This window comes from Carassius auratus, unplaced genomic scaffold (assembly GCF_003368295.1).
Source record: "Carassius auratus strain Wakin unplaced genomic scaffold, ASM336829v1 scaf_tig00004557, whole genome shotgun sequence".
NCBI classification, from domain to species: Eukaryota; Metazoa; Chordata; class Actinopteri; order Cypriniformes; family Cyprinidae; genus Carassius; species Carassius auratus.
In genome coordinates, this window is record NW_020523604.1 from 812,195 (window position 1) to 836,036 (window position 23,842).

At 37.1% G+C, this 23,842-nt stretch overlaps 1 protein-coding gene across 2 annotated transcripts in view; it reads right to left on the reverse strand.

The window, feature by feature from the left end:
* The window catches only part of dip2ba (disco-interacting protein 2 homolog Ba), a 44,814-nt gene extending 20,972 nt beyond the window's left edge, over window positions 1-23,842 (reverse strand). For both annotated transcript variants that reach the window (XM_026243912.1, XM_026243910.1), the window contains exon 1: window positions 23,593-23,842. In XM_026243912.1, coding sequence (XP_026099697.1) covers window positions 23,593-23,677 — 85 coding nt within the window. In that variant the 5' untranslated portion in view covers window positions 23,678-23,842. The remainder of the gene's footprint in view (window positions 1-23,592) is intronic.

The window sequence follows — 23,842 nt, forward strand, 5'->3', positions numbered from 1 at the left end:
TCTCTAAAGACCAATTCTTTCCTTCCCTTTCTTACATCCTTTCATCTGTTCATCTACACATACCTGTCGATTTAAACACTCAGGAATCATGCCTGACTGTAACTGATTGGCTGACAAACTCCAGAGTACTTTTTTTTTTTGGTCTATTGTGACGACTATGATGTCTCATACAAGTGTGTGTGTAAGGGTCAGAGCACAGGATATGAACATTACCCCACCCAGCGTGGCCTGCCAAAAGTGGTCCAAGTGTATTCAAGGGGAGGAATGTGCTGATTGGATGATGACTGGGGCCAACTGGCTAGCAGAAAGGCAATGGTGGCCAAATGGGATATCTAGCCAGTTCCCTTCAGGACTCGAAACACAGATTTCATGCTGAACGGACACACAAGCACACCATGAGCGGCCACGATGTGCGTGTTTCTACAAATACCTGTTTAACGTCCATGCTGTTATCTGTGTCAGTGTGTCAGCCCATGGATTCACCCTACAAGTCTGTCAGGACCTGAGTGTGGGAGTGTGTTTACCATACACGCGGCTCAGGCAGAGTCAGAAGCAGAGGAAATGATAGGCTTGTGGGGCTTCCTGCTCCCTTGGGCCCCAGGATGACTGGGAAAAACCCATGAGCACAAGGGAGGAAGTTCAATGAGAACGCGCACACACGCACACACACACACACACACACAAGAAAGTAAGGGCAAAAATAAAGAACCCGACTAAGAGGGTGCTGAATACCCCACCACAGGAGTGCTGTGTTTTTTTCTGTGGGTTGCTAAGCTTCAGGCTTTAGCCGTCTCTACAATGAGGCGAAGGCCCCGAGAAAGACAGGAATATAAATAACTCGCCTGATGACTTTTCATAATCTAGCCCATGCTAAACATAATTCCCATCAGCTAACGACTCTCATTCCTCAATGGTAAAACAGTTGCTGAGGTGACGTCCTTGTTTAACTCATACACCGCCTAATAAACAAAGCTAGGTGAGGGGTTAAGTAAGTCCAAACTACATTGATTATTGCAGTACATTTTATAAGAAAATACCATTTTAGTATTTCATCTTCAAAATGTCACATTTAATCCAATATGTTACTTTCAAAATCAGGATCAGAAAGAGCTTTATTGGCAAGTGTTTGTACAAGAAATTTGTTTTGGTGACAGAAGCTTCCAGTATGAGATAATGAAATAATACAGATATATGAATAAAACACACACACATTTTGTCTTAGAAACAATGTCAGTTGTACTCACAATTTCTAAGTGAACATTGTTTTAATGTAAATTCTACCCCATTTCTGTCAGTGTAGTGCTATCGGAGTGACTTGTCATTAGAATTAAAAGTTGCGCGTGCAGCATGTATGCAGCAACCTTTTTTGGGTTGTGATTAAAACAGTGAACTGCAAAAAGGTATTCCTACTGACTGACAGTGATTTGCAATGAAAAAGTGACTTCAAGTTGTTCAATTTCTGAGCAATTTGAGATGACACCATCTATTGGGAATTCAAATGTTGAGCAGTTTAACCTCATGTCCATCAATAAAGATGATTAAATTAATGGTTCTAAGTTCATATTTAGAATGATTTAGTTTGATTAAATTCACAATTACATTTTATTTGATTCAATTAATGATTCAATTACATCTTTTTTAAAATGCATTTTAAACACCATGAATCAAACTGATCATCGCTTATTTTGAAATATTCAAGCAAAACATTATTCGCTTTATGATGCATAAAAAAATCGGTGACCTCCTGTGATTTAAACACCCTTAAAGGAAGAACTTAAGTAATTAAACTGTCATGAGAGCAAAATATTGGAACCGTAAACATACTTGAGACAATCTACAGAACAAATCTGAAAAACATCATGATAGTATTTTACAACAACAACAACAACAAAAAGCGGCACATTTTTTTCAGCAACACTTCTCAGTGCTGACTTGACATATCTGTGGTCTGTCTCTGAAAACTGGTTCACCGATGCAAACAGGTCTTTCCAAAAAAAGAAACCCTAAACGATTGTTCCCTACACTGAAAACACTTATCAAGGCTCTGTATACAGTCCAACTGATTTAAGAGGACTCTTAATAAACACCCTCACAAAAGCTGCTTAACAGCCGTTCAGTGTTACTAATAAAAACACAGTGCCAAAGAAGTTGTCCTGAAGGCAGGAATGCATATTTGCTGCATATTTGACTTTGACCACAATTGGGCCAAATTTAGCTGCTGATGCATGTCACAGGGTGCAGGGGTCAGTCCAAAAGAATCAGCTGTTATTAAGACAATGTGATGAGCTGGTGAAGATATTAACAGACTTAAAGGGCCCAACTTGGCAGATGGAATGTGTGGAATTACACACTGATGTGCGAACACCCACATGCACACATACTCGGCACACTTTAAATCCATATTTCATCCATATGGTGCGGGGCTCAGCGATAGATCTGCATTGCTTCATTTTCAAATTTACGCAACTATCAAGGTTGTTATTTGTCAGTGTACATACGCAAGGTCATATGAGTGTGTTTTGAAAGCAAATGGTTGCCAGCATCTGCCATTTTCCCAAATATTTAACTCTGATCTAGCGGTGCAAACTAACAGTCTTGGTCAAATACAACTTTGGGACTTAATGCTCTTGCAAATTTCCTTGCATCCCAATGTTCAAGTCTGTTGAACTCTGCCCTGCAAATTTGTATCACGTTGAGATGTGTGACCAATAGAAAATCCATACATCATGTCATTACCTCTCAGCTAAAAACAAAAAACAAACATTAAAAAAAAAACTTAACACATCAGGAGTACAGTGTTTCAGTAAAGTGTAGTAGATTGTATATTTACATGACCAATTTAAATTATTTCAATATTTTAAATATGAATACATTTAAATAGTTTGCAACCTGAAAGAAAAAGTGTGCAGAGTGTGACATCACATTACACGGACCAGTACATTTCTGCTTATTTTTTGCTGGCCAGTGTTCTGTGGTGGCCATTTGCACTGCTAACAACAATGGCGAGATGGAAGACAGGGCGTCTGGTGCTGATATCACTTCCTGTCAGCTTTTACAACCATCGTTACCACCACTCTCACACCACATGCAAACAAACCGCCTACTGCGACTCATTTCAAACCTCTACTCAACAGTGTGAATTTCGAGTCTATAGCACATAAAGGTATAATGAGTGTGGCGGTGCTAGGAATCAATCAATCCTAATTATGTTTGTGTGTCTGCAGATCAAAGAGATGATCTGAATCAACTAAGAAACAGGATCTAGCAGGGCCATACCGTATATCTCACCCTCACGTGCAGTATTGTGATGCTGAACACTGCAATCTGTGATCAAATGATGTGAAACAAGATCTTTGAAACAAGGTGCTGATTGTAGTGGGTGATTTCCGCTTCTTCATGTATGGGTGACAGTCTGGTCTGTAGCTTCCGGAGTGAGAAAAAGCTCCTCGTGAGCAGCATAGAGCACTGATGGACAAACAGACTGGATGCCGAAAAGAAAAAGAAAACCTGTGTCATGCCATGCCAACTGATTATTTCCAGAGAGAGGAAACACCAAGTGTCATCAAGAGTAACAAAAACCAAGGGAGCCTCTAAACTAGACAGCATTTTTTGCCCTCATTGGTTTGTTTGCTATGTAGGTAGTTCACTAGGTTTGAATACACAGTTATAGTCTCTTTTAAATATAAATGTTGGCACTAATGACAGTATTTTTAGGAGACAAACACATTACAAAGAATGAAAATGAGGTGAACAACAGCCTAGAGCGGTTGTAGCATGATTGGATACAGTTCTTTTGGCCTGTTCCGAGATGTTTAACTGCCTCCAATTTTTAATATAAGAATTAAAGCCACCTAAATGCAAGGAATAAGTTACATTTAAAATATAAAATAAACAACTACTCTTGTATTAACCCCTTACCAGTCACTCTCCATTTTTGGCATGGAGACAGAAACGACATACCCAAAATAAAAATGTTTTTGCTCATGATTATATCATGAGCCCATCAAGCCTATCAAGGGATGCAAAATGGAAATCATATTCTACATTCTCTATATGTACAATACAAATTATTCAGCTGCTTCTTGGCTGGAATCATGATATTTGCACCGTTCCCACCTAAATAAACCAATGAATAAATAAAAAAGAACTGCTCTTCTATTTAGCATTATTAAATTTGTTATGAACAATCTAACTTTTGATATAAATTTTTAGCTAAATTATTTTTAAATACTTTATATTACAATAAAAATTAAAACACTGCACTACTTAAATTATAAAACCCATTATCAAAGTAATAATAAATTATGAAATTTGAGAAAAATAAATCTAATAATACAGTATAATTGTAAATGTTAATATTAATAATACTACCTTATTACATTGTTATTATATAGCAGATTATCAGAGTATATAGCAATACATATACATATATAAGATATGTAAAATAATTTTATAAAAATAATTTTCTATAATTCTAAATATTAAATAATAATACTATTATTAGTTAAGATTGTTATTAATGAGCTTTGCTCTGTACTAGAAGAGCTGAGAGGATAAAGTCAAACAGGCAAAGAGGCAGGAATTCCATGTAATCTGTATTTAATTCTTCCAACAGAAGAGAGAATTCAGTACAGCAGAGCCAATAATGCTACACTACAGGGCTACATCCTGATACCATCACTTTATGACTACAATCAGGGTCGGAAAGTAAAAACTGATTGTCTTGAACTGCAGCTTGTTGTTTCACATAAAGAGAGACCATTAGACCATCAGGCTGATTAAACTTCAGTAGTGCATGAGATTGATGATTATTCCTAAACTACAGTTAAAAGAAACGGGAAGACACACATCCTCCAGCAGGTTGGTCTTTAGTCGAACAAGTGAGATCAGTCATAGGGCACCAAACAAATCAATAATCACACTGACCTTTGAGATCTGCTGGTTTGTAAAGTGCACTGTGTAAAGAGTGGTGTCACTAGCATTTAACAGGCTGACACTCTCCATCACAGAAGCGCTCACAGATGTGTTCCTGTCTTTAATATTTACACACCAAGGCAGTTCAATGGCTCAATAAAAGCTCTGCAGTCCCAGTAACAATGAAACAACCCAACAGGCCTGAATTAACACCAGGGGAATGCCAGCTATTTAAACAATGTGTGAATTTAGCCACTAATCCTCTAAATAAATGAAAAGTTGGGGGAGCATTTTCCACTGAGTGTACTAAAACAATAATATGTGACTGTGTGAATGGTATGATTCATATGAGATATTAACACGTCACAGACGGAGGAATATCCACTGTAAATCAAACACAGGATACAAAATTGAATCACCGCACTATATGGGCGTTCACTCTGGGCTGCGATTTGCATTGACAAAGCAACCACAAATAATTTGTTTTGAATTCATTCAATGTGCAACAACTACAAATGGGAGGGCAGATTAAGATTGTGTGGTACACCGGTACAAAAAGTCAAACAACAGAATTTAAACTGTAAGTTGCCAATATTTCATAAATCTTGGACCCTGTGTTATCACTAAAAAAAAATCAATCCATCCATCCATCCATTATGGGTGCTATACATTGTCAGCATTGCAGCACATTCAGTTTTGATAAGTATTTGTGTCTGTGTTTCAGACTATTGCAGACACGTCCCTGCGGGGCTCTGGCCTCATTTAACCAGCTAAATCAGGACACTACACCTCCGTAAGCTTCCCCAGAGCAACTAATGAACAGGCCATGCAAGGGTGTGGCTTAAGGAGACTTTAAGAACATGTGTTCGTGTGTACTTGTTCTTGCATTTGAGGGTTACAGTCTCTCTAATGCAGATGAACATGGACCCCGGGGAGCCGGCTCTGTTGTAGGGCCGTGAGAGAAACAGACAAGCCTGAACTAGAGCTAAACTGCAGAGGGTCAGCATGATTCTCTCATCGAAAAAATTCCCCTGGTCTCTATGGCAAAAACATCAGCCCATTCCCCAAACCACAGCATTCATAAGAGACCAGACTGGATCCCTCCATGAAACCTCTATAGTGCTTTAACTTCAGCCAAATGTACTCTGTCCCACATCAGTTCCCCAAAACACTTTCACAACAGTCATAAAACATTACACTGACAACAAAACGGAAACGACTAAACAATGCTACACTCATATGATCACCATGTGTGATGGATGATTCATACAGAAGCTGTAATGGAAATTTTGTTGAGTTGATTGCTCCACTTCGAAACATAATAAGGTGTCTACAGAGGCAGTTTAGGCATCATAGGCCCAGCAGTACGGTTTTTCCAAAAAAATAGGTAACTTAATTGTGCTGCATCCAAAGAAACATTGTTTTTGCCAAATTCTAAGACACAATTCCAGAATGCACTGTACAAAAAGTAGGGATGCACTGAAATGAAACACTGGGCCGAAGGCCAAATATAGAACACGGTTTTTCACATTCTGCAATGTATTTACTAATTGTTTAAGGCCAGTTTGTGATTTTAATCAAATAAAAAGCAACAACCACCCATCGAAGACATGCGATGCAGTACTAAACAGTCTCTTGCTGTCGGTGCTCATCGCTGTAGGTCTTTCTCGGACACTTGTAAATGCTTTCACACTGATGTCATGTCTGCTTGCATTAGTGCACGCCTCTATTTGATGTCACGTCATTGTTCAGTTCAACTTATCTCGTCTTTTAGCTTATTTGGATAAACTATTTTCAGCCCAATATTCAGTGCGTACCTACAAAAATGCATGTAAACATATATATATATATATATATATATAATATATATATATATATATATATATATATATATATATATATATATATATATATATATATATATATATATATATATATATATATATATATTTGCAATGCATCAATTAAAAATGAAATATATTTTTAAATGTGTATTCCATTCTTCCATGTATATGCATCAATGCATCACTTTCCTGATTAAATTAAAATACATTTTCAGTGCCCTGTGCGCTTTGCATTATGAATGCTGTTTAACTAAAGGGTATCAAACCAGTGACTTACGGATCTGACTTTTAGGAAGCAGCTGCCTATATAGTAGGAATGTGCATTTAAAGCAAAATATAGAAAAATCACTGGGTATTATTTGATTATTATTCAAAAATCACACCCCTCCCCCGTATGCACACAAAAACACTCATAAAAAGAGAGAGAGGGAGAGAGACGAGATTCACACTTTCAATCTGTTTGATAAACGGTTTAGACGATAGACTACCTTAACTCAAGCCATATAATGATTGCAACGTGCTAAAACAGTCTGTCAAATTAGCATAAATCTACTGCTCATAAGGCTAAGACACTTCAATAAAAAAATAAATAAAAAATGGAACCCCTAAAGGGAATAAATACGAGATGGGAGGACAAATCTACTTCAGTATCTTCTGTCACAATTATATCATTGGGTAATTATACTGTTTATAAACTGTGGGCATCAGGGAGCCGGTATTAATATGTGGAGCATTGAAATCGCTTATGAGCACACGTTTATGTAGCAAAAGAAATGTTATGTACTGTATCAGTCCCTCCAGGATTTCAATGACTGATTTTGCTGCTGTTTTTCTCAAAATGTGCTGTTATATTTGCAGCATTTCTTATTGTTTTGCAATGGAAATAAGACTTATGAATTTTCTGACTTTGAGAACCACTGTATGTCTCCAGACTAACGTTTGAGGACACCAGCACTAGTGCCATTACGTTCTACAGAAGGTGGCACCAGCACCTTACAGTAAAGCAATCACCCTAATCACACATGTACATCTCAGAGATGTTTATCTGATGTCTGCAAGATGTATTTTTAAGAGTGCTTGCTGATCTGCAGTACGTCTCTGAGACGTTTCCTGTCAGATGTCCAATAGACATTTGCATTTAAAACTGTTTCCGAAACGTTTATAAGAGTACACAGCATATGATTCCCAGATCTTTAGTAATAAATATATTACTGGATCTGATAACAAGTACTTTTATTAGTCATTCATAATGTCTAAATATAAATATATATATATTTTTTTTTTTTTGAAAACATTTACCATTTCTGTCACAAGTTGTTCCTGTAGTTTTACTAAGTTAAATCCATGGTGAAAGGTGGTGGAGATTTGTGTTTACTGAACAATGTTTTTCCTAGTGTCCACATCAGAATTCTGTGACAAAATTGATTGCTTCTCACAAGATTTCACAGAGATGTTTATTCTAAGGCAAATTCGACTGCTTTCTTCAGCGTATCTCACAGCGCTGTGTATAACATTGTTGCGTGATCGAGATCAGCCAGCTGCTGCGGCTCGAGCAGATAAACAGTCTGCGCTGTGTAGCACAAACTTATAGTGCAGATTCGTTCCACTTTCGGTTTGTTTCTTCAATGTAGCTCTTGTAAATCGGTTATGATGAGAGCGCAAGGCTGTTCATTCCATTTTTGGAACAGAGGAACAACCTTTCTTTGGTTGAATGCACATTGCGATGATGTCACGGGATGTGTCTCTCTGTAGGAAATTTGCGCAATTACAAAAATTTTCAAAATCTGGCAAAAATTGCAGAGTTTGCTTGATTTTGTGATCAATTCAGCGATCGCAAAATCCTGGAAGGACTGTGTAATGTACATAACATTTATGTATGTACATACATAGCAAGCAGCTAACCATGTCCCTTTAGTGGCTCTGTAAAATGCTTTATTTGTTTCCCAAGCCTTTCTGAATAAGGATTCAACCACAGCTCTAACCCAATCAGGTCAGTTTGTGGTCCATACAGAACTTTTTTCTGCGTTATTGGCAGCGCCACCCTCTGCTTACATGAACGCAGATACATGAACAGGACATGGTTACATGGACACCACCACATCAGCACAGAAAACATGGGGATATTTTTTAAGACGATAGTCGCACAAAATATTCAATAATCTATAATTAAATCAACTAATCGAATATTCGTAAATCGCGACCCATCACTAAAATATAGGCAGTGAGGCAGCTCACTATGTTGAAGCGGAAACAGAGCTGATGTGTCCGGTTCATCCAGGCTCGATTGGAGTCATTTAAAGTGTCAATGGCAGATTCTAAATGTAATATTAAGGTTTCAATTACCTCTATGAGGTTTTCAGTAGATTATAAAGTTTTTCTTTTTCCAGTACAATTCCTGGTAAGGATTTCTAAAATGCATTAAATGTCAAGGTTTTGGCTTTGTTTTCCTATTGTTTTGTGTACTTCACACTTTATAAAGCACTTTAGGGTCCACATAGTTGACAAATTGTGGCATGTGAGAAGGATCAATAAAGGACGCTCAAAGCAAAGCAAATACATGTACATATAGTGTCTGAGGACTTAGAGTGTATCAATTTTTTTTTTTTACAATTTACAAAAAATACAGAAAATAATTTTGAAAAAAGAAAAATTACTGATTTATTTCAGAAACGTTTGGTTAAATGTAAAAAGTAAAATTATATAAAAAATAAGTTTCATTTTAATTTTATGTGTCTAGGATAGTCACACTAAATGAATACTTTGATGACTAAAAAAAAGTTTACTTGAACAGACAAGTTACTTTTTAATCCATGTATAACACCCACAGTGTATAAGAATGTATGTTGGGTCAAGCACTACAACTAACGTGTGTCTGTGCATGTATGACATCTAAGTCTTCTCTAAATGGAAAAAGGACGTTTCATGTTGCAACTGGATGTCTGGAGGGCTTTGTTTTCGAGACGTGTCTGGCGTGACAGACAGTGGAATCAACTGCACACCACTGACTCAAAGATTTTGTGCAACTCCACTGATATCTGAATACAGATTCAGAGACAAACCATCCAGCGGGTCAGAACTACAGAGGCAACACATTCAACACAGGCCAGTTAAAGTCAACCAGTGATGTGGATAAACCACCTCACACAAACACACACAAAACAAACAGGAAAAGCAGGAGCTGGCAATGGCACAAGTTCATCTTCTATGCTCAGACAATTTCTTATTTTCACTTTCTTATTATCAGCTAACATACTGCTAAATTAGAAATCCATTTTTTTAACAATATTTTTAATAACCAACATTTAAGGTTTTTTTTTTTATTTCTCCCCTGCGCTTCTGTGTTCGTCACTTCTGAGTGGTGGATGTGCAAGGCCGACCTCATACATCATGCTCTCGGAGCTGCTTCTGTGTAAAACAGTGAGTGCAAGCTAGATTCAATTGATTATTTTCTTACAAAAATGCATCGATTCATTAACAGGAGGACTTTATTCACCCCCTTGAGCTCTGAGAGATACTTTTTATTACAGATGGGCGCTTTTTATTTCCCCTTATTTGGACTGATGGACTGATGCACTGCAACTCCTGCTGAGTGCCATTAAACAGCTTGAAAGATCAAAGACAAGTTTTTATATAACTCAGACTGGATTTGTCTGAAAGAAGAAAGTCTTATACACCTAGCATGACTTGAGGGGGAGTAATTTATAGGCTAATTTTCATTTTGGGGTTTATATTAGCCTTTATATTATGAAGGGAAAAAAATAAAATATATAATTTCACTTTATCAAACACGGATATACCATTTTAAATTTCTCATTTCTCAAGCCACTCTTCTCAAGAAACCATCCAGCCTTCAAAACCACATAAACATGAGGAAGCACAGAAACATCTGCCCTTACAACATGACATCTCACAGCCAAATGTAGATTTGGAACATTTATCAAAACAATCCCGACTCCCTTTCCTTACTGTATCTCTTACTGTAGTGGGATAAGACTGAATTTTCAGCTTCAAACGAGAGTGAGCATTGCTCACTCCAAACTGTTTACATGGAAAACTGTGACATCATCTAGGCCGGCCCTGTAAGAAAATAGCGGATTTAAACATGACCAGGAGGGGAAAGCCCAGTTTTCAGGATATGTTTACTCCGACTGCTGTAAATACACACTGATACATGCAAAAGTTGGCTGATCATTATATCAGAGTGTATCATAAGGCGGCTTGGGATTGGTTGAGCTGCCAAGCTCTGACGCATCCTGGTCTCCATCCAACACTTTGGAAACATGGAACAAGTCCCTGAGCAACAGGGTGTGTTCGCCGGGAGAAGAGCAGGAGGAAGGGAGCGTTTCATTGCGAAAGAAACACATGCGATCCTGATTCACTCCTTGCCACTTTGTGACCTCACACCCCCTTGACCCTCACTCACTTTTAGGTGGAACCTATAGACAAGCATATGAGTCATTTGACAAGCAAACCACTAGATGAGCCATAAGGCAGGCTGGGATACATGATAATTTTCTTCCAGGAAATGAGGGAGAGGCAATAAAAACAGGTGACTGGCAGGTCAGCCCACCTTTTTTTTAGGAATCGATTTCTGTCACCAGATTTAATGATGTTCACAACAAATTGCAGCCTAGATCACACTACAGAAAACCTTGATGCTTGACAGCTTTATGATGTGGCAAAGTGCCAAGACATCTCAACTGCTGACAGAGTCCAGGCATCTGTGCAACCACACCTCTAAATATCTCCAGCTTTTGTTCTTTTGTAGTCTAAATAAACTTCACTAAAGAGATTGCCTTTGAGTCAGAGTTAGTAGTGGACACCTATACAGTACATATATAAACATATATGTGGTATCCATTTAAATTTGTCCTAACTGCCCCAAAGCAAAAATGTCACGTCGAGTCAGATTCACAACCCATTTTACTACTGTAATGTGATACTTGAAGTGTATTTCCAGTAGAAAATTCCAGTAAGTGCAGTAGCATATTAAATGAGGAAAAAAACAACAAAAAACACAGGTTTATAAACCAGGAAATTGCTTAGATCTGATTACGTACTAGAGATCTGAATGTATATAGACTTCAATTCTTGAGAAGTGACAAAATCTTGCAAGCCCTTCTGTGCCTCATGATGTCACACTTGGATTTAAAATTAGACCATGGAGTGCTCCTGTTAAAATGCTTAACAGTGTCGACACCCTCCACCAACAATCGAGTGTTCATAATCTGATTCAGCAGGCCCGACGCCAGCACAATGACACACTGAGAACAGACAGAGCAAGGAAACAAGGGAGGGAAGAAGATATTGGAGAGAGGATTAGAGCTGAACTTTTGTTAAAACACAAGAGGTGTTACTCTATCTGTGTAGACTGTTCCTTAAATCAGTTTTTCATTACTCATGGGTTAAATGCAGTTCACAACAACATAGGCCACAGCAGACTTGACAAGAAACACAACAATTAGAGAGAACGCGAGTGTTGTGACTCACTCCCGACTGGGTCATTTGCTAGCAGAACAATAAAAGTAGTGATAGAATGACTGATTAATGGCCAATAATTAGTCATTTTGAGCTTAACGCCATCATATTACCAAACCCACTGGGCCGATTCTCAGAAATGGCATCAACCTAAAGTCTCAATGAAAAGTTGGCTTCAAATGTTTTTGTTTAAAATAAATGTTAATTAGTTTTGCTTAAAAAAAAGCAAACAGATTTAATTTTTGATTAAAATAGAAGGAAAACAGATCTGGAATCTTGGCGGCACATTTGGTCAACAAATAAAGCAACCATGCTGTGTTTTATTTTACAACATATGCAAGAACTCCCAAAATTGACTCGTGAAAGTCATACACGCATCTGAGAGAAACAACATGCAAAGTTTCGACCCAGAACCTCCCGTTCACCTATATCACAACAGATCTGAAGTCAAACAAACTGTTGTAAAGAAGCACTGACTGAAACCTGATGTCAGTGAAGGTGACATGGGAGTTCAGGAGGGATCTGTCAGCACTTGCCAGTCAATTCACACTAACTTTGGGCCTACAGGACAATAGTGTGCAGTGCAGCTCATATGTCAAGCATCAAGAACTCAAAACTCAGGTTAATCCGGTGCTTGTCTGAACTGTGGGGTACAATACCCTTTTCCTGAAATGTAAGATCTCATTCTAGGTGCTTTTACTCTGAGAAAAGTGCAGAGCAAAATCCCACAAGGTATGTGTGCAAATCGAGCTAACACAACAGGACAAATGCAGGGAAAACTGGTTTTCACAGTCTGAACGTGTGTGAAACGCTTTTCCCTGGAGGGAAGCACAGGATGGAGGGATACAAAAACAGGAGTGTCCCGGGTGCTTTGAATAAAAGCTGTAAACAAGGATGAGGTTTGCAAACAGCAGCACATTGAAGACTGGAGAAAGCTCTTGAATTCTATTGGTCTGTAAATGTTCAGATTTTTCCCTAACAACTGCAAGATGTTCTGTAAACAACTTTGTCAGGATGTAACTAACCTAAAATGTACTTTTTGGGCAGCATCAGCGACTGACTCGCTAAATATAGACTTGGGTCTTACACATTACTGCAACTCCAAAACAAGCAATTTTTTTTTTCATTTTACTTTTCCAAAGTAGTTCAATTATATCCTTAATCAAGGTTTCTTTCACCGTGCAGTTGTAATTTACTTTTACATGACCATTTTCCATCTTATCGATGAATCTAAGAAAAAAGGCTGTTGTTATGACTCATATGTAAATGAGCTTTGTTTTGATTGGTTAAGCTCTGTGCACCGGCGTCGTTCACGGTGTTGCTCATCAGGGCGAGCCATGATGGAAACTGAATAGGAGATAATGTGTAAGTGTGTGTGAGAATATGCAGGCCCAGACAGATATTTTAACACTGATGTTTGGAGTAAACTCTGTGGAATTCTGTTCAAAAGTTTGTGGTCAGTAAGTTTATAAAGGAAGTTTCTAATGCTAACCTAGGCTACGTTTGTTGAAAACTTTTTTCGAACCTACCCTGTTTCCTACATTCTCTGTCCTCCGCTGGAACGCCACTCTCTAGTGAATATGTGTACGAGAGCTAGTGAAAGATAGAGATTACGCTTTATGAAATTTTAAATATGGATATTACTCTCACACAAACACATCGATTCACTTCAGAAGGCCTTTATTAACCCCCAGAGCCATTCAGAGTCATTTTTATGATGGATGGACGCACTTTTTCTGGGTTCAAAATCTAAACCACCATTCACTGCAATTCTAAACTTTTGAAGAGCCAGAAAATTTATTAATAAAACTCTGATTACATTTGTTTGAAAGAAAAAAAGGTTGTATGGGATGACTTGAAGAGAAGTAAATAACCATTTTCTGTTTTGTTTTTTTCTTTTTTTTACTGTTCCTTTTATGCATCCTTGTTGAACATTAAAAAATAATAATAATAATAACTTGAGGCCAAACATTTGAACAGCCACAGCTCTAGGACATCTTACACGTAAGGAAATGTTTTGATATGGCCTTTATGAGAAGACCTCATCATGTTTTTGGATGGTACATTGTGTTGTAAGTTATGAGTGTTCTCTTGGCAGTGCATCCTCCATTATACCAAAACACTAACTTTCACTCATGGAGCAGCATGACGGCACTTCCCCCGTACACACCCTGGTTCACATAGTGCCTGTAAAGGGAGGTTAAAGCAAAGCCTCGTGGTATTTAATGAAGGCATGTTAATAATTCAGGCTCAGCCCCATTTAAGACCACAGTGATGCAGCATTAACTATTCACAGCCAAAGGGCAGCCTGGACCGGTTTCTTATACAACCCACGCTGAGGGAGCAGACCCAGTGGGCCCTGTACCAGGAGAAGAGGCTCTGGGCTTTTGTTTGAGGGAAAGGGAATCTGTGTGAAGCCTGGACATCTGATCATGTCCCATCTGTCTAAGCTTAGCACTCTGTATAAATACGATGCTCCCACAAAGAAAGCATTTTGTGCTTGATTCCCATGAGGTCCCTCCTGAGGACAGATTGGAGGTTAAGTTTGACAATGTAAATCTTGACATGCAAACCTTGGTCACATGTGGTGACCCAAAAAGGAGCTTGAACACTTTTAGACACTTAAGCCACCCTTAAAAATGTCTCGATGTTTGCATTAGATATGAACATCCAAACCAAATGACATCTGTTAAAGGGGTCATATGACGAAGCAATTTCAATTTTTCCTTTCTCTTTGGAGTGTTACAAGCTCTTAGTGCATAAAGAAGATTTATAAAGTTGCAAAGACTAAAGTCTCAAATGCAAAGAGATATTCTTTATAAAAGTTTAAGACTCGTCCACACCCCGCTAAAATGGGTCATTCTAACACGCCCTCACATGTCTACCTCACTATGTGGGAAGATTTGCATAACGGCACCCAAATGTTTACGCAAAGAAAAAAGGAGTAACTTTTATTCTCGCTGTTGTCACTGGCGCCATGTTATGGAGTCGCGGTGTGTTTCGTTGTGAAAGCTAAACTACTTTGTTTGGCCTTCGAAAAGAGGACACAACTAGAAATCAGTGATTAGCAATGCATCTATGGCACAACGGCTGTTATATAAAGTTGGACGGTTCAAAAGTTGCAAGGACAGTCTAGACTTCTGACACAGCCTTTAAGTTTTTAACATTTAAATAATTTGCCAATAATGATTCAAACAAGAGTTTTGAGCAGTGTAGAGTAGATTTGTTCCTTGTTTCTCAGATCACAAATGGAGATATGGTTTTATATTTATGCAGCGCGACATGTAAAAAGACAGTATAAGTCATAATAAGCAGTAATTATGTCCCCACTTAATGCAACAAATGCCTCGTGTGTAATGGCTTTTATTGGTTTTATCTCATCTAGTGATGTCTTGACCGTGATCACTAGACCATCACTAGACCAGTTCAACCAAATAGATCTGAATTGTTTAAAATGGTTTGTGTCTCCAGTACGCACTAATCCACAAATTACTTAAGTTATACGGTTTATAAACCTGCTTGACACTCTCTCTGAAGTGAAATAAACCAATACCCCAAATGATTTGGGGCACAACATTTACGTCACACGCTTGAGGCATTCGGCAATCACAAAGCACTGGATAGCTAGCCAATCAGGGCACATCTCGATTTTCCAGAATGATGCGCTTTGTAAGAATGTATGCGTTTCAGAAGGCGGGGCATAGGGGAGAAACAATAATAAGCATTATATGGAAAATAAATGTTTTTTTAACCTTAAACTACACACATTGCATTACACCAAATACACAAAATAATGTTCGTTTTAGCGGCATCAAATGACCCCCTTTAACAAATGTATCCAAACTCTTTGTCTTGATTTAAACATCTGTATTATTGTTTTATAGTTTCTATCAAACAAATGTCACTTGGTTTGATATTTATAAATGAAATGAAACTCATGTAATTTTAAGTTTGTTAAGTCTAAATAAACTTTGTTTATCTAACAATTATGTGACAAACGTTCCTCCATAAAATGTGTAACAAAGGGACATTTACAGAAAAGAGGAACTGTGATGGTGTACTTATGGTCAGAGTACATCTGCACGCACATAATCTCCGCAACACAAAAACTGCCTATAGTCAAGTCATTTTGATTTGTAAAGCACTTCTCAATCCATGTTGTTTTAAAGCAGCATTACAGAAAACCATGTCTTAAAGTTTTAAAAAGCAAAAAAAAAAAAAATTCCTACAAAGGCTTTATTTTTACCCAAACATGTGTTGACCTTTTTGTGACTTTCCAATGGAAAAAAATCCTCAGTCAAACTCTGAGCAATTTGATGGATTACACAAAACAACAGATGAAAAAGGGGAACAACTTTATGGCAAAAATAGATATCTGTGGCTTCCCTTGATGGTTAGAGCTCAGAGGACAGTTGAACCGAGAGAGAGAAACAGAGAGAATGACTCAAGAGCAAATGAGACAAACAAAGTTCAGTCCATGTTCGGTCACTCTGTGTCATAGATCGGAAGCAACTGGCAATAACATTCTTCCATCAGTATGGCAACAGTAAAGTCTCAATACTGAAGTCAGCCTGAACTCAACCCTCTTCATAACAGCAATCAATACTAACAGACTACACACATTAGCTTCACATCACAGCAGTCCACAGAGGCCACTAACAATCCAGGATTTTAAAATAATTCACTGTCAAAGTGACAGGAGTGATTTAAGTAAGATGGCACACCATAGGGGCCATCCATGATGTTCAGAAGATGCAGGGTACCATATCAGACTAATTTTCCTTTGTTCTTAAGAAGAACAATAAACTATTTAGAAGAGATTAGAGAGCTAAGTATCTTCTGACCAGATGTCACCAGGAGCTTGCAATATTGCATTATTTTTTATTGTTTGAGTTCAATTGCACATTAAGCCGGTTAGACAAAGAGTGGCAGACATTCAAAAGCAGATTCAGGTTGCACTCCACTTCCTGCAAAAAGGTTTTATTACATGGTGTACAAGCACTACTAGACAGAAGAATTATAATTAGGAGCTCACTTGAATAAATAGAGATTATTAAGGTGTTATTTTTGTTTATAAGAGTCTAGATTTATCACAATTGTTGATGGGATGCCTCATTTGGTAAGGAGGCGATGGTGGATGAGCATGCACGCAGACACAGACACACACACACACACACACACACACACACACTTGCAGACTGAGTCCATGTCTCCTCTCTCAAAGCTGGTCATTTGTGACACAAAGGTTTCAGTTGAAAGCTTCAAATGCCAGTTGAGATCAAAACCACCATAGTCCAGATCAGCTCAATGGTGCTTATTGTTACTATTATCACTACAACCCTGCAGAATTAGGTCATTATGTAGGAGATCATTTGGACAGAGTCTTTTCACTGTAAAAAGCCCCAGCGGAGCATGGTAATGAGAAATAGTTCTACCCTCAATGTGTGCCCTTGTGGAAACTATGCACAGATCCAGAATTATAGGACAGACGCAAGAGATGGCTACAGCACAAACACCTTTTACACAGCTATTCAGAAACCAGTGTTCGTACAGTTTCAGACCAGTCCATATCCAGAAGTTTTCCAGACAAATTTCTTGAATTAATAGATTTAAACATTTATAGCTACTTATTAGTGTACAAATGTTTGTAATAAGATGCTTAGTAGGCAGACTTAGTGCAGACTTGTGGTCAAGCTTTGCTTTAGATGCAGCCAAAGCATTATTTTACAGGAAAGCAAAACTAGAATAAAAAACAACATTCAGAATTTTCAAGTCTTTACATTGTATATGGGGATTTAATGCATTTTCTTTTTAATGAAATAGAAAAATACCTTTTAGGAAGGTACGAGAATACTTCTTGTGCAAAATTATTTTTAAATAAAATAACTTTATTAAACAATTTCTTCTGTTCCATGTCAGTCTTTGAAGCATGTTCACGAGTCACGACATTACCACGACGCTTAATAAAATTAGGGTTGAACCACTGATATCATATGGACTATTTTATTGATGTCTTTACTACGTTTCTGGGCCTTGAGCTGCGTTGCTGTCTATGCAGGGTCAAGAAGCTCTCGGATTTTATCAAAAATATCCTAATTTACGTTCCGCAGAAGAACGAAGGTCTTACGGGTTAGGAAAGACATGAGGGTGAGTAATTAATGACATTTTTGTATATAATTAATTTTGACATAATTTTCATTTTTGGTTGAACAATCCCTTTAACAACATGAAATACTGTTATTAAAGTATTTGCATTTTTAAAGAGATGCTTTGGTGAGAGTGAGGGATTCTTACATGCAGAATTGACGTGCTACATGTAAACAATATTCTTTGTTTTTTTACAGTCAAAATAGTTCCTTTGGATTTGTTCAGTTTTTAAGAACTTTAGGTTTTCCAGTAGTGAGCAGAACTAATGCACAAACGGCAATCTCACCTAACTGGCACTCATCTATTATCATCCCTGGTTTGATTTCAGCGAATCACTTCGAGTGAACACACACAACCTGATTAATATTCATGAATCCAGCAGCTCAATAATCCTTAGTGCATTTAATACTGTTCTTATTAGTAGAATGTATATTATTATTATTACCATCATCTTATCAGTATAATTGTTAGTTTTTCCCCATTTTTTATTTTACAGAAATGCTGAATGACCAAAAAAGCACCACCATCAGTCCTAAATTAAATTGTATATGCATTCATACATGGTTAACACATTTTTATTCTAAGTGCTAAAGTTCTATCATTAAATAATATTTTATTATCATAATAATATCATATTATAATGCTTGACTGACTGATGTTAAGAGCGTTCTTTCAGATATTTAAAAAGCTGTGCCATTTTGCAAACATATACAGTATTATACAGTAGGAATACACATACATACATGCATACATATACATACATACACATACATATATTATATATATATATATATATATATATATATATATATATATATATATATATATATATATATATATATATATATAAAATAGTATATTGGTCTGGCAAATACTAATGTACTAGCCAATGGCGATTCAATTGCCAAGGTGTCCATAGAGGGTTGAATTGTTCTCCTGAAAAACATTCTTCATGAATTCTGGCATATCAGTCCTTCCTTATAGTGCTTAATAAACATGATTACTGAATATTGAGCAAAATATCCAAATATCTTATCTGTTTGTCTGATTAAGATGATTAAGATGATTAATGTGCTTGTGCAGAATTTCGGTGTCTTTGGATAGGTCAGTGAGCAGTGATTGGTTTGAGTCATATCTGCTGGAACAACTTAGCCCAAGTGTTAGAGAGAGAAAGAAAGATGGTGGAAGCAGAAGAGAAGCAGGGACAGGAGTGTGACAGGCTAGTGGGGAGGTGACCATCCAGGGAGGCGATAGCGAGACTGGCAGCTGCTCCTGTAGGAGGGGGTAAGGGGGTCTGCAACCGCCCTCCAATTGACCAAACACTCCAGATCACTCACCTGCCCCAAGGGCACTAAATGCCCTCCACTAAACACACAGTTGCAAGAGCTTTCATGTTGTTTTCACACACTCTCAAAAGTCACAGACCTCTAGTTCACATGCAAAACATTGGTTTAAAACACAGTTCACTCAAAAATGAACATTCTGTCATGATTTACTCACCCCATGTCATTGCAAAGTCGTATGGACTCTCTCGCTCCAACATTGGGGTAAATTATTCCATTACTTTTGCATTTAGCAATCTTTTTTTTTTTACTGTGGCTGAGTGACAAAAAATATCTGACTCAACGGTCATCAGTAATTATATGGTCATAATTTATAGTATATCATCATACAGTAATAAAATGTTGTGTTTCTCCAGTTACAGTTTCTAAGGCTAGTTTTCTTGATAAGCAGCCTGAAGCTGCACACGTCAACAAGCTGTTTGAGAGTGTGGCCCACACACTAAATGTTTCCAGTTGTGTAACACTATTACTTAGCTGAAAACTGACACATCTCCCCCACGTAGTGCTCTCTGACAGAGTGAATGAGTACAGCAGCCCTGCCTTTCACAGACAGATGATACGACGGCGAGAAGATGCATGACGGTGCATGAAACACCATCGCTGTGATGTCATGAACATTGAATGAACTTCTAAACCCCGTGAATAGACAGGATGGCTGATGTATCACAGAAGAACACTAACATAATATCATATTGGTCAAACCATTAAACATTTATCAATGCAAAAAGGTTCTTTATGATACTGAAGGACTCTGTATGATTCTATGCATGGTCTTAAATATTAACAAAAATTCAATACAATATCATTCCAATAATAAGAGTAAGTAAGATTTTTTTAAGTACCGGTAGTAATTATTTTATTCCGCAAGGATGCATTAAACAAATCAAGAGAGACATTAAAGTGTTTGTAATGCTGTTCCTCTGAACTTTGCATTCATGATTCAAAAATGTACCATGGTTTCCACAAAATTATTAAGCAGAACAACTGGTTGCAACATTCATAAAAGTTTTATGAGCACCAAACCAGCATATTAGAATGATTTCTGTAGGATCATGTGACACTAAAGCCTGGAGTAATGGCTGCTGAAAAAGCAGCTATGCCATGGTAGGAATAAATTACATTTAAAAATTACAGATGCACCAATCGATCAGCCAGTGATCGGAATCGGACGATCAGTCTTTCGTCTTTTCCGATTTTGAACCAATCCGTCTACATGTGGCTGTGAGAGTGAGCATCTCGATATTAATTGATTCTTTTCTTATGGAATGATATCAGTTCTTAAATCCCAGGATTTTATTAGTCTAGCCTGTTTTTAGTTAATGGACAGAACAATGAATGGCACATCCCATCCAATAAATCACAATAAGCATTGTGCCTTGGAGCTTTTAATATGAAACAAAGTCTCAGGTTTCAATTTATGTCCATTCATTGTATTGCTGTATTTAAACAATAAACGCCATTTTGGTGGCGTTTAATCTGGAGTGACAGTGTAATCACTCAATCAGTTCTTCAGCCGCGCAAAGACATCAATATAACAGCTTGTAAACAATGTCACGTAACGTCATATTTACCTCAATAACAAAATATTCTGTGACCATAAACTCTTTAGTCAGATAAAAAAAATAAACTGTAGAGAGGGGTATTTTGCTAAATATATGCACCATATAACATATTCATTATAATTTTTACTGTTCTTATGTTTGTTTATTTTTTATGACAGCCAACATGTACATTTTTATATTTAAAAAATACGAACTGAAGTAGAAATATTATTATGCAATTGTGACATTATTTTAAAAACTTAATGGTGTAATTTTAACAGTTGTATGCTATAGCTTATAAATCAGTCAATTTTAACCTTCAATATTATAATAATGTAGTACCAAATGACTCATGCATATTTTACAGCATTAATTGAGACATTTGGCAATTACTGTACCTGATATACTGTATATCCAAAATAACTGATATTGAAATGAATCGGTCGAAAGCTTGTGAAAGAGAATCTAATCAAATCATAACATTTTCGTTAAAATGTAATGCAAACATGTCGTTGGCATGGAAGTTTTTTTTACTGTGAGTGAAGAAGACACTAAGTTTGCTATCTGTGAAACTTGTAAGGCTAAAATAAACCACATAGGAACCACTTGCCAACAATGCTCAAGTAGATATTTTGCCTATAGATATTCTGGCAACATTTATTACCCACTTACTGCACTATTATTATTTGGAAGAGTATTGTACACTTCAGTTTGGTTCATTCATAGGATCTTTTGACTTTTGTAAGAAAAGTAAAAAAGAGAAAAAGGTACATTTATCAATTAAGTTGTTTTGTTTTATAACTCATTTTCAGTTAATTGTTATCTCTACTTCTTTCCAGTCACAAATCACTTTTATTTTTTGAGAGTCGTTTAAATGAGAGAAAATCCTGTAAGTTGGGAAATTGTTATGTTTAATAATTTCTTTTATTATGAAAATAAAATGTTGCTTTGAAGAAAAGTACATTTTTGGTTGTATATGCTGTCAATTACAGTTCTTAGAAATAAAATCGGAATAAAAAAAAAATCGGATCACACTTACAAAGAATCGGAAATCGGAATCGGCCAAGAAAATTGCAATTGGTGCATCTGATTAAAATGTATCAAGATATACATTTTAGAAACTCAAAAATATCAATATCAAAATATTTCTGTTTTTACTGTGTGTCAAATGCAGCCTTTGTGAACCTAAGAAATTTATTTCAGAGAAGATTATTACAAAGATCTTGAAGAACCTAGAACTTTGAATGGTTGTGTATACATTCTTTACAATATACAAGAAATGAATTATGGCTTCCATCAAATGCACTGTAGAACTGTACGGTCAAGTGTCAACCAGAAGTCTGGGTGAAAGGTACTTACTGTAGGAGGCCTGCGACAGAAATACAGAACTATTTATAAACTATATATATAACTACTTGAATTAACTAAAGTAGTGACTGATAAATAATACATTTAATAATGGTGCCCCTAAGCTGACAAGAGTCTGTAAGGGCTGAAAATAGTTTACAAGAATCAAACAATGGAAATATCAATTTGGATAATCATCATTTTATAATAATGACTAAAGGGAGAGAGGAAATGTCTATAGAAAAGGTGTGTTTGACAGATGTCTGTGTGCAAACAAGGAGTAACGTTACAGGGAAAAAAACAGATCAGCGCTGCCATAGAGTTTCGCATTAAAGCCCAGACACAGTAATGACAGCAAAAGTGATGCCCCTTTAAACATTGTCTCAAATCTGAAAACAAAGGGCCTCGAGAACAACAAAGATGGTAACATACATAAACCCATATTTGCTCGATGTGTCTCGGTATTGTGTCTAGCAGAACTGTCAAGGGCTCTCTTTTCTTTGAGGTCTAGATCACTAAAGAAACAATAGTCTCAGTCTCTTGAGGTGAAATTAACTACCGGATGCAGTCGTATTTTTATTCTACTTCATTCACGTTCGATTCTTTTAATTTACACGAGTTTAAAAGCACAATTGTGAAAGGAAAATCATAATTCCTGCCGACACACTACGGCTGTGTTTCGAAACCTAGTGAGCTGTCTACCTAGACAGCATGTCTGGGCATCAAAGGCGCGTTCGGAACGTTGGAATCTACATTTTGGGCATCCAGACATCCTCTCTAGGAAGGCAGCGCACTAGTTTTTGAGACAGCCCGTTTGAAATGAAATTCTCTGAATTGAAACAGAGGACATTCAAACAGTAGACAGCCGTACGTTTGAGCTTATAAGTGTCTATTATAGCGATATACGACTGTAGTATTCAAATATTAGGTTAATATTATTGACATTATTAAGGTTGAGGCGATAACTCCCTCTCTTACCTTCAGACAGCTCGAGCTCCAACTCCGCCAACTGCTCCCTAAGCTCTTTCGGTAGAGCTGCCAAATCCACACCGCGGTCTGCCATTGTCGTGAGAATACGCTGAAGTTGTTTTAAGTGTGATGAAATGCGTTTCGATAGCCAAAAATCCTCCCGTCAAGACAGAAAACATGAATTTAAAGGGGAGTAACAATCCATCCGGACAACTACTCCTTCCGCCATGCTGTAAGAAGAACTCACCAACGGCACTGC